The 12,462-nt window shown below is 39.3% G+C and overlaps 1 protein-coding gene across 3 annotated transcripts in view; it reads left to right on the forward strand.

Moving 5' to 3' along the window:
• The first annotated feature begins 6,246 nt into the window (after nucleotides 1-6,246).
• RAB18 (RAB18, member RAS oncogene family) overlaps nucleotides 6,247-12,462 on the forward strand; it is a 61,241-nt gene continuing 55,025 nt past the window's right edge. For 2 of the 3 annotated variants that reach the window (XM_019731536.3, XM_074324757.2), the window contains exons 1-2: nucleotides 6,252-6,472; nucleotides 10,687-10,742. In XM_019731536.3, the coding sequence (XP_019587095.1) occupies nucleotides 6,405-6,472; nucleotides 10,687-10,742 (124 nt within the window). In that variant the 5' untranslated portion in view covers nucleotides 6,252-6,404. Of the gene's footprint in view, nucleotides 6,473-10,686; nucleotides 10,743-12,462 lie in introns of all 3 variants that reach the window. The other variant, XM_019731537.3, reaches the window with a different exon arrangement.

Consider the following 12,462-nt stretch of genomic DNA (forward strand, 5'->3'; position numbering starts at 1 on the left):
TGACTAGTAATTCACAGCTAACTTTATAATGAAACCATACTTACCTCTAACACTATATTTTCCATTGAGGTCCTTCATTAGCTTATCCTTTGCTGGCTTTTAGTAATCCAAGTGGTTGGCTATTGTCACCATGGTCTTCTTCTTATCATTCACTCCAAATTTTAATTATTCACTTATAATATATCTTCAAGAAAATATACTGCCTACCTTGAATTGTGGTCCATCTATTCCACCCTAAGATCAGATATCGAACTGTTCACGTGGCATTTTGAACTGAAAGTATCAGCATCAACACCAAATATCTAAGATGTTCTAGTTAGTAGTGAAAATGAACAAAATGCAAATATTTGAATAGCATAGAACTTATATCCATGTAATCAGTGTTCTCTAAAGTTAATTTCTCTTCCTTTGTGGCTAAGACATGAAACTAGGAAACAACTAGATGAGTTAGTAGGTACTTCTCTTCATACCATTGGGTGCTGGGAAATAAACTTTTCCACATCTAGATAAAGTGTGCCTGGTTATGGTGATGATGAGGAGTAATGAAAGTGTATCAGGAGAGCTTCTCATCCCCTGGCCTCACTTTAACTCTGTGTGACTTCATTTCTTTAAATGTAAAATGGGAATAATATTAGGTGCTCATGTCAATGAAACTATAAAGAGAACGGGTGTATCAATCAGTGTCCCAGAAGGAAACAATTTAATTCAGGTGTCTCAAGAGACTATGACTAAGGGACTGCAGCATGGTCAGGTTAGGATAACCAACATAGGAAAAACTCAGAGATTAATTTAGTTGGAAGCCTTTTTCACTCTAGATTTGAAGAAGAAACCAGACATAGTGTTACCAGAGTCCAGTGAGAGCTGGGCTGTAGTAGGAGCCACTTAATAGAGTCTGGGCTAAACTGTCCCAAGGGCCGTGAAGACAACACTACTTGTGTCAAGCTAGGAAACCTAATTTGATACTCCAGCTCTTCACGCTAATCTCTCTCATCCTAGGGCTAAAATCCCACCCCAGGGGCCAAAAGTGCACACCAACTACTTCTTCTAGGGACTTTATCTTTCATCTATCTCTCCCAAGTCTCCAGGGCTTTATCAAAACAAGTAAACAATGAAATGAACTCCTCCTTGACTTCAAACCAGCTTCTGTGCATGTCAACAGAGCAAGGAGATACTGGAATGTGGTTTTGGAACCTCTGGGGGTGGGGGTGGGAGTGGGTCGGAGGTGGAGAGGAATGCTGTAGAACTCTTCCCACGAGTAGCATCTGAACTGCAGCCACAAAGGCCTGTTAAACTTGGACACTGCAGCCGTATACAAGCCATGAGTCACAATACTCATGTTGGTACCTGTTCAGAACGTGTAAATTCTGCAAGCAGCATTTCTATTCTTCACCATTGATGCTAACAGGAACAGCAGAAAAATGCAGAAAGTCAGTGGCTTCAATTTGATCTTTTTTCTCCTCTGTTGTCCTTTTCTGGGGCCACTGCTGTGGGCACGTTGTGAATAACACAGACTCAGGGAGGCCTTCCCCATCACATCTCCAAATGTTTCTTAATTACAATCCCTTCTTCCATACTGGGCTTGCTTACAGGTCACCCTGAACTTCAGGTTTTAAGAATCTTGCCTTAGATATTCCCTTACAAGCTGATCATATCTTCTGAATGTGGCAGAAAGAATTGATGCTAAAAGACGGATCCAGAAAACAAAGGCCAGTAACTTATGTCTGAAGCCTAAGAATGGATGACTCTTTTTTCCAGGGATTTAAGGACAATCATGTATATGGGGAACAGAGCACCCCAGTCAGATCACTGACGAGGAATGTCATCTTCCTGATTCTGCTGTTTTGGTGTCTTGTTATTTGCCTTGAATTTTAGAACGATAGCTCTAAAAGAGGTCTGAAAATGTTTGTTTCCAAGGCCCACCTTCCCATAAAATTCTACATGGTTGAAACCTAGCCCATTTTCCTCCTTTCTGTCATGAGTTTTCTTTTTTATCCATGGCACTGAGGCTTAAAACATTAGAGAAATACCTGATATTTTCCTTTCCCTTTTCTTCTCTGTGTCTTTCATTTATTCCTCATGTCTTTTTACATGTCCTTCCATTTCCAGTTCCCAGTGCCACCACCACGTTCGTATCTTCCAATGAACTCCATGACGTCCCTGTGCCTTTACACCTGCCCTTTCCCTAATTACTTCCTATACATAGCGAGACATATCAATCTAACACATCATCCATTACATATCATCATAATGCCTTGGTTTTTACTGAATTCATTCTGCTTGAAGAGTTGTCCCCTTTCTTGTACTTGTCTAAAATGTATCCTTCTTTCAAGACCGACTTCCTTTGCGAAGACTTTTCTGGTTGCCCTAAACTTCAGTGACCAATTACTCTTGTCTGAATTTCTGGAGCATTTATTATCTGTATTGCCCATTTAGCACACACAAAAATATATACTATTTTGTCTTATCTGTGCATAAACGCTCACTTCCTTTCTAGCAGTATCTGGTAATGGTTGTGCATTATGAGTTATTGAAGGTTTTTTTTCCCCCCCATAATGTCCAATATAGAGAGTAAAGAGACATCCTAACCTATATAAACAAAAAATAAACAAGGAGATTACTGTTTCAAATTCCCGTGGTTGACTTAGGTTTTTTTAATTAATATTTTTTAGCAACTACTCTAGGCTAGGCATTGTACTAGATGCTGAGGGCAGAACAATGAACAAGACATTAATCAATTCTGCTTTAATAAAGCACACACCCTGGTGAGGGAACAAACAATTAAACATACCATTATAATACTGTGGGGTACATACCACAATGGGTGCATAGAACACCTTGAGAACACATCAGAGGAATATATAATGCTGACCTGGGAGGCCAGGGAAGCCGTCACAGAGAAAGGGATCCCAAAACTGGAGCATGTTGGATGTGTAGGAGTTGCCCAAGCAAAAGTGTGTTTGTGAGTTTGTGCATGCATGGGAGGGATGGCGGACAGATGAGTGCTCCAGACAGAAGCATGCAAGGTCTGAAGGCAAGCAAAACATGGTTCATTGAAAATATGATAGAAGTCTAATTTGGCCAGAACATAGAGTGCAAAAGATGAGGTTGGAGGAATAATCAGGGCTTAGTGATAAGGTAATAAACACTTGTCAGGGCAGTGAGCAGTATATGGAAGGGGGGATAACTCAACCAGATTTGCATCTTAAGAATACCACTTTGGCTGCAGGGCAAAGGGGTCTGAAGGAAGAAAAGAATGGAGGCAGGAAGGCCAGTTGGGCAGCTGATGGGTAAGTAATCCAGCAAAAAGATGATGATGAGCCCTAACCACAGCAGTTGGTAGAGATGAAAAAAAGTGGATACATTTTGGGATGCTTAAGGAGTAGGACTGTAAGGACTAAATGTTTGGTGTGGGAAGTAAGGGAAAGGAAGTTAAATGGGTGTTAAAAAGGAAATCAGGAAGAAAAAAAAACCTAGTATAGAAGGAAAGACAATAAGTTCAGTCATTTTCACTTGGCATTCTTCACCTGGCATACCTACATGGAGGTGACTTGGCAGTTGTATAAATTGGCCTGAACCTCAGGAGAGAAAGCTCTGCCAGAGATGTAACTTTGGCACTCTTCAAATTAAGTGGGATGAAGACGTCATGTAAGTCCAAGAAGACAATGTGTACGTAGAATAAGAAGACAAATACAGACTAAAAACCAAAGAACAAAAATGTTTAAAATATGAGTGTGAGGATCTCACAAAAAACTGAGAAATGGTCAGGAGGTAGGAGAACATTTAAGAGAATATAGTGTTGCCAACGTAGGTTGACAATGTGACACGCAGCATCAATAAATCCAGGCCTGTTATTAGAATTTTATTTTTAATTTTTTAATCTTAGTGTGAATAGTATCATACAACAGTTCTCAAACTTTTTGGCTGTACAAATTATTGTATCTTCTGACAAATTACTGAGGACTAGAAAGAACTGATTGTGTGGCTATATCTATTAATATCTACTTAGAAATTAAAACGGAGAAAAATTTAAATATATGTATTAATTCATTAAAAAATAAACTCATTAATTTATGTGTTTATGAAAACAACTATTGTAAAACAAAAATTAGTGAGAAGAGTGGCATTATTCTACATTTTTGCAAATCTCTAACATCTGGCTTAATAGAAAAGAGCTGAATTCTCATATCTGGGTCTGCCTTCAATCTGTTTTGCTATCACGATTTATGGAAAATTTCACTGTGGTATCAGAGAACAAGTGTGAAAAAAGGAAATAACATCTTGAATAATTATGAAAATAGTTTGATCTTGCAGATCCCCTGAAAGGGATCTCTAGGGACTTGGGGACGACACTTCTAGAATTACTGCCCCAGAGAGGAAGAGCAGACAATAATGTGAACCTCGTGAATAAGCTCTTGATGCTATAGCCTGAATACACTTAATTGAGGTTTCAAGAACTATTTTATGAGAGGTTAAGGTTGTCTGGTTGACATCATCTTCCAAAGCCAGGAATGGACTCAAGAACATTCATTCAATTAATTCCTTCAACAAATATTTATTTAGCACATATTATATGCCAGGAATATAGAGGCTATAACAAACCAGACAAAAACCCTTGCTTTCATGAAGCTTCTCTTCTTTTTAGAGAAGATTAGACAATGAACAAATAAAGTAGTAAAATATCTAGTATTTTGGAGGGTGGTTAAGGGCTGTGCAGAAAAATAATACAAAGAGGTACAGGGAATGCTGAAAGGATTTGCAAATTTCAGTAGTATGGGTAGGGAAGGCCTCATTAAGAAGTCAACATTTGAGCAAAGACCTGAAAGAGGTGAAGGAGCCATTTGAACATCCAGTGAAAGAGCTTTTCCAGGTATTTAAAAAATTAATTTCTAACTTTATGCTAATTTTATTAACCTGTATTGTTTAATCAAATATCTATTGATCTGGCATTAGGTGCAAGTATAAGCAGATAAAACACAAGAACTAATTTTTATTTACTGTTTGTCTTGTTATCAGGCATTTTGCTAGGTATTGTGTATAGGTTGGTGTCGTGCAGGAGACCCTGCTCGCTGCGCCATTAGTCAGGCGGGGCCTCCGTGGCACACGTGGGACAGTCATGCCGGGGGCGGGACCTCCGTGACCTTCTGCCATGTTGTCAAGGGTGACAGGCCCCGGCGAGGAGCCACCCCAGACACTGCCTAGCCAGCTGGGCCTTGTTTTGTGCATCCCTAATGTGGGGACGGCTAGTCTCCAGGCTCTCGCCCTCACGTGGAAAGGTGCTGGCTCAGGTAGTAAATGGCCATCAACTGTGATTGGATGGCCATCAGCTGTGGCTAGTTGGCCATCAGCTGTAACCAGTGAGCCATTGGCCACTAATATAACCTGTGGCTATGCTAGCAGCAAAATGGGGGCTAGCAAGAAGATGGTGGCTGAGCCTGCTAGCGGTGCAGTGAGGGTCGTGAATGGTGTGGCTCCTGTTGCCTGTTTCTCCAACCCAGTCGCCAGCGAGAATATAGTGGTATGACGCCCCTACCTATGGCTCCGTGGGTGTTCCTTTTTGGCCTCACCATGTCCTGCGCTTTTATGTGGGGAGCGGGAGCAGAGACCCCGCAGGCCGCCCTGCATTACAGTTGGTAACTTCACTAAGATTTACAACTTAGTAAAGGAGACACAATTCCTGTAGTTGTGGTGTAGTAGTTCTTGAAGTTGCATCACCAAAGGTTTGTATGCACCTGATCTACCTGAAGTTTACATCTCCCTTTGAAGATGAACTGAGGTGTGAGGGGTTCTCTTCAATCTCAGAGGATTCGCCAAGAAGTGAACAATACCCAGTCACGTCTTTTATAGAGCACTTGAGTTTACAAAGTGTCTTCACAGATTAACTCACTTAATCTTCATAACAATTCTAAGAGGTATTATTGGAAACAGGCTCAGAAGGCTAGGTAATATAAAGCGGTTTTACAGAAGAGTTGGGACCTAAACTTAATGTCGTCTGGCTTCAACCACAACGCTTTTCCCACTACAATGCAGCTGTCAGGAGCAGCTGCTGAAATAAAACAGCGTGATACTCCTCCAACTCAGCTTTCCCAAGGACACCACCGAAGCAAGCAAGGTTAGGTTAGAGCTGGGGAGGAGGAAAAGGCTATGAACAGTGAAATCCACACGGCTCTCCCCATCTGCGCTTGCGCAAGGGAGGGGCCGTCCCCCGGAACGACGTCTGGAACTCCGGTTTTGCGCAGACGCAGAGCTACCTCAAGGCGGAAATGGGCCTTCCCGGCTCCTGCAATCTAAACCAAAAAGGTGGCAGCTGCGGGGCAGCGCGCATGCGCGGATAGCTCTTCCTGGTGAACGGTTGAGAGGCAGAACGGTTGAGAGGCAGAACCTACTCGGAGTGGAGTAGGGTCAGGATGGACGAGGACGTGCTGACCACCCTGAAGATCCTCATCATCGGCGAGAGTGGCGTGGGCAAGTCCAGGTGAGGCGGGTCTGCGGGCCCGTGACGAGGGCGGCGGGCCTCTGTGCCTCGGTTGCCGCTGTCTCCTGGGCCGCGACGGGAACGGTAAACGGCGGCCGCCGGCCTCGGGCGGGTCTGGGTCAGGCTCCGCTCGCGCCCTCCCGGGCCTCTGCGCCGCGCGGTCCTGCGGCCCCTGACACCCGCAGCGGCCTGGTTGAGGGCCTCTGCCGCACCCGAGTTCCTTGGATTTATTTCCCCCTGTTGCACCAAGAAAAAAAAAGGAATTCCGAGGGCCGCCACTTGGCCGGCTGTTCTGCGGCGGAGGAGCCTAGGGCGTGGCGGGCGTGTTCGGGCCGAGTGCCGCCGAGGCCTCGTCTCGGCCCCTCGGGATTCGGGCTACCTGTCGCCCCTCGAGTTAAGTAAGAGCTGTAACTTGACCACTTTGGGATTTCTGTCGGGCTTTCTCTAAATACCCAGTATTCTACCCAGAAAGTTTGGTGACTCCTTAAATCACATTCCTGGCCTATTTTGGTGCACCCCGTTGCCGCTTCTTTTATGTTTTGTTTTGTTTTGGTTTTGTTTTATGAGTCAGCTCTGAAAGAACTTATTGGTCTTCTGACGACTTGAATAATTCATTTTGGCCTAAGATGCTAGAGCTTAAGCTGCGGACCTCCTTTGAAAATTTGGGTAATTTGAAAATAAAGGGTAATTATTACTTCTCATTCTGCCACATCATACAGAAGTAAGAGAACAAAGTAGTATTGGGCCTTTTCTTTCTTGACACTTTCTTGGGGGGAAATAATATTGACAATATTTAGAGCTGGATATAAAATAAGACTCGGAGCTCGGTGGGTGTTGCAAGTGGGTAGTGATTTCATCCAGATCTTACAACAAAGTTCTCTGGGTAAAGTTTTCCTTGCCGTCTGATTATGAGTAGGTTATATTGTAGGCTGCTTGATCTTTAAACAATATTCAAATTCCAGGAGCTATAAGCAATTTCACATTTTAGCTATACCTTCTGGTAAACTTATCTTTCAGATCACGTCATAAAGTTTTACCTTTTTAGATACTTAAGGATTTGAAATCTTACTCTGTAATATGTTCTGAAATTTTATATATTTTTAAAGTATGACAACACATTTTCATAGTTTTCCTCATTTAATGTTAATATATATTTCGGAGTAAGGGAATTTTACATAACGAGGAATAAATTATTGAAGCGCTATGGGCTAGCCACATAGTACGATCTGTGTGTGTGTGTTACTTAGAGGGCTGAATAAAATCATTTCATGATCACCATCTATTCAATTTGAGGATTAAGAAGTTAGTTAATATATTTAGCTTTGTGTTAATAGTAATTCCGTAGCCTTGTGACCTTTTTTTCTTGAGATGTGACTCTCATTTAAGTTAAGGCATCTGAAATTGCTGATTTTTTCAGTCAGTAATGGTTGTGTATCATTTTATGTGGTTGAACCCAATACATGTTTGGTTGGCACTTTTTGTAAATGTATGGATGACTAGTTAAGTTATGTTAAAGTTTTCTGGAAGTTTAATTGGAGGTACAGTGTTCACATAATTGAGGTTATTCCTTTAGAAGTAAAATATATTAAGTGGATTTACCGATTTCCTTAGTTCCTGCCTCTCAGATTTTTTTGGATCTAATCTGCTCCAGACTTTTTCTCAGTATTTAGTGGTGAGTGATCACCTCACAGCAAAATTTGAACACCTGTAGCTGTCTCTTTCAAGGAAGATTGCATTTAAAGAGAATGTTGTCTTATTTTTCTAGCTAGATATACATTATTGTGTATGTAATATGCTATGGAAAAGAACCTTGAACACGTATCTTTCTGGATATGATGAGAATAAATGACTACTAAAATAGAAGCCTATGCTTTTTAAGACAAGTTAGTAGAAAAACATATGTTATGGGTATAATCTTAAAGGGTTATTCTAACTAATAGTTTGTTTCTGTTTCTTTACAGATCTAGAGTTAGTGGAAGTGAGATATCACTTGTGTTGTGAAATCATTGCACAACAAAGAATATCTTAACTAATTCATATTAGTTAGTTATTTTTCCAGTTTATTTCAGATTCTTAAGAGTGTAATGAGCGTGTGTGTTATCAGCCAGAAGATCAGGATTATGAAACTAGTGCTGCCACTGGTGTGACCTTGTGTGTGATACTTGAACACACTAGACCTTCATTTCTTCATGTGAAAAGTGAGGTTGGAATAGAAATCCTTCCAACCCTGTTTAATGTTAATATGTAAGATTCTTGATTCCATAGGGAAGTAAAAGAAGTTGCAGTGTTTCAGAAACTGGAAAGGATTATAGAGATCTTCTGTTATGTAAATTGCTGTCCCTCCTATGCCCTTTTATCCCCATCCTTCTTTGCTAATTTCATTTGTAAATTAAGAAATGCAGATTAGTTATAATCACACTGTTTATTATAAATTTGGTCTCCTCTTAGTGGAATGATGGTAGTTACTCCTTCCATCTATAGCTCTGCATGGAGAGTATTTTGCTCCTTTAACTGAAAATATGAAAGCTTAAATATACATCCTGTAGAGCTGTGGTTCTTAATCATTTTTAGGTTGTGGATTCCTTTCAATATCTAATAGGGAAATGGACTCTCTGCCTAGAAAAATACATGCAAAGAATTCAGAATACATTTTGAGCTACCATTGTATCCCTGGCTAAAGATCTGCTGACTTCTACTGAGCCTGGATTAAAATTGGTTGCTTTGCACCATACCATTTCCTGCCTTTCCTGACAAAGTATCATTGATGACAAGAGTTGTTGTAAAGATTAACAATTAATTATGTAAGAAAAACCCCTGGCTCAGTGTCTGGCTCATTGTTGTCATGTTTAGTAAATAATAGCCAATACTGTTGTTGTTATTTGTATTATTTAGGTATTATTATTACTACTACAACCCCATGAAGTTATGTTAACTTATGTTTTTATAATAGTATGTTCTGTGGTGACCAAGTACAGATATATACCTTTTCTCTTCCTAAATTATGGGTCACTGAAATTTTTGGTGAAGTTTTCACTTTTGTTAATTTAAAGTTTGCTGTTGGGGAGAGAAGAAAATTTTTGTAAGTAGTCTTTTAAGGTTCTTATTAGTACTCTCACCTGACTCATGTTGAAAGTAAGTAAAAATAGTTATAGTCAAGGGAGTTCAATGTTAAGTAGAAAAATCTACAATTTGATTCTCTGTTCTACTTTATTTTTGTGGTAAACACAGGAAAGCAAAACAGAAAGGGAGAGTTAATTCTTCCAATAAAATCAATGATACTGGGTTTGGGAAGTCTCAGGAGGCCCTATGTTTTACAGTATACTCTTGACCAAAAAAAACAAAAAAAACAACAACTCTATAACAGCAATAATTACAACCCATAAAAATATTTTTCTGCAACTCAGACATCTAATAGCTATTGCCTTTATTTTATTAATGCAAACAGGTCAATAGAACAGTCTTGTCCTACTTTAGGAGATATAATCTGAGGGAAGCTTGATTAATTTTATAAATCTAGGTCTTTAACAAAGGCTTAGACTTTATTTTTGAGCAGCTGCTAATAATTGACACTTCTGCCTCATTAAATAAAATAATTCTGGGAGATGGAAAATCTTAGAGTACCTTTCTAATCTGGTGTCTTGCTTTCATTTCACCCCTTCCTTTTTAGTTTCTTTACCATTTCCTAGGTTTAGGCCTTTGTTAATCTCTCACCGTAACCATGGCAGCTGTCTCCTGTTGATTTTCCTACATTTTTTTGCTGGCATTAACTTTTCAAAATATAGAGCAGTTCTAGCCATTTTGTTCTTTCAAAGCATTTGGTAGCTCCCTGTTACCTACTTGATTTCACATATGTGGCATAACATTTGCCGGAATATACCCTGGGCCTCATGTGATCTTTCTGCCCTCACTTTTTAGTAGTATATCTTTTCATCCCTCTGAGGTAGTACTACATGTCACAGTTGGGGGATTGTGTAAGGGAGCATGGGAAATATGTTTTCTAGTAAACTCTTGCTCTTGGGATTCTTTAATCGCCTCTCCAGTAATATAATTCTTCTGTCTATACCTGCACTGAGGCAATATTTTGGGAACAGACGTTTATCCTATTCTTAGATGCATCTAATTCGTTACAAAATATAACAATCATGAACACAGTTATCAAATGATTAGAAAGAAAAAGTCAAATTTCTAATGTGTCTTTTTAACATCTCTTTTAGCCTGCTCTTGAGGTTCACAGATGATACTTTTGATCCAGAACTTGCAGCAACAATAGGTAAGCCTATTTAAAAATTTAATAGAAATGCCAAATATTTTCTTGCCTTCAGGCTGTTTTTCTAACTCCTCCTTACCCTCCTCTCACCACTTCATTGCTTCCATGTCTGTTGAAATTTTGTTTGTCTTGCAAGGCTTAACTTTGGCGTCATTCCATTTCTGAAGCCTTTTTAGATCTCACCAAGCAAAAATAACTCACTTATCTGTTGTCTCATGGCACTTTGTTAACACGGGATATTACGATTATCTGCAAACAGTTTCTTTCCTGTACTGTGGATTGTCTTTGATTTAGCAATATCCAATTATCTGAATATTTATTGTATGCCAGGCACTGTCCTAAGAGGTGGGGTTATATTGATGAGTAATACAGGTTAGGTTTCTATCATCGTGGACCTAACAGCACTGCCTAACAATACATGTGTTAATTTTTAGCATTTGTTATAGTATCTGGCATGAATTCGGAACACAACATACTTATCAATATTAGTTATTAAAGATTGTTAGGAGCAGTGACACCTAAATGCCTTTTTAAAATGAAATTTAGATTGCCTGAGAATGGTTTGCCACACTCATTTCTTAGACTGGATGAGAAGATAGAGCTAAGTAGTTTGGTATCATGTTTAGGGAGTAGGTGACAGTATAGAGGTATCAAGAAACAGCTTGCAATAGTTGAAAGAGCTGAGTCAGAGCAGGACAGTGGTCTGGCTCTGCCTTGAACTGGTGATCTTGAGCAAGGCATTTGACATCATTGCCTTCATGTCATTTGAGAAGTTTTGGTGAGAGGTAGTACATTTTTCTTCCAGCTCTAAAATTTCGTGATTTGATGAGTAGAATGTAGTAAAGATGATCTCTAGCGTTGTTAGGGGAAATAGTTACTCTAAACTGGCTTTACTGTTTTCATTTATTGTGGGTCTGTTTTTTTGTTGTTGTTGTTGTTGTTTTCATTTTAAAATAATTTCGTACCTAGAGAAAAGTTATAAAGGTAGTACAAAGAATTCCTGTCTATCCAAATTCCTTAAATGTTAATATTTATCAGATTTGCTTTATCATTCTCTCTGTACATACACATGGTTCTTGTTTTTTTCCAATTGTTTGAGATTAAATTGCAGACGTGATGTTTTTAGCCTCTAAATACTTTATTGTGTATTTCCTAAATGAACATGGATACAGTTCTATATACAGACCGATTTCATCAGTTGTTCCACTAATATCTTATAGGTAGTAAAAGAAAAAGAATTGTTTTTGGTCCAGGATCCAGTCCAGGATCACACATTGAATTCAGTTGTCATTTCTCTTTAGTCCCTTTTAATTTGAACAGTTCTTCGATCTTCCTTTGTCTTCCATAGCCTTGACATTTTTGAAGAATGTACATAGGTCAGTTATTTTATATAATATCCTTCAATTGCGTTTGTCCAGTGTATCCTCATGGTTAGATTTAGGTTATGTATTTTTAGCAGGAATTCTACCAAAAAAAAGTGCTTCTCTGAGTGGTTCATGTTTATATCATTACTGGTGATGGGACTTTGGTTACTTAAGGTGACATACACCAGATTTGTCCACTGTTAAGGGGTCATCCTGTCATTCCAACTGGTAGTTGTCAGATGGTGATTTTTGAAATCCATCATTCTGTCTAAATTTCTTATTTAGAATTCTGTGAGGAAGAGCTCTTCTTTGTTTTTTTCTATCAACGTAAACTCAGTGCTCTAAATGTTTAATAAATT

This window comes from Rhinolophus sinicus, chromosome 1, assembly GCF_057876585.1.
Source record: "Rhinolophus sinicus isolate RSI-liver-muscle chromosome 1, RSI-T2T, whole genome shotgun sequence".
Classification (NCBI taxonomy): domain Eukaryota; kingdom Metazoa; phylum Chordata; class Mammalia; order Chiroptera; family Rhinolophidae; genus Rhinolophus; species Rhinolophus sinicus.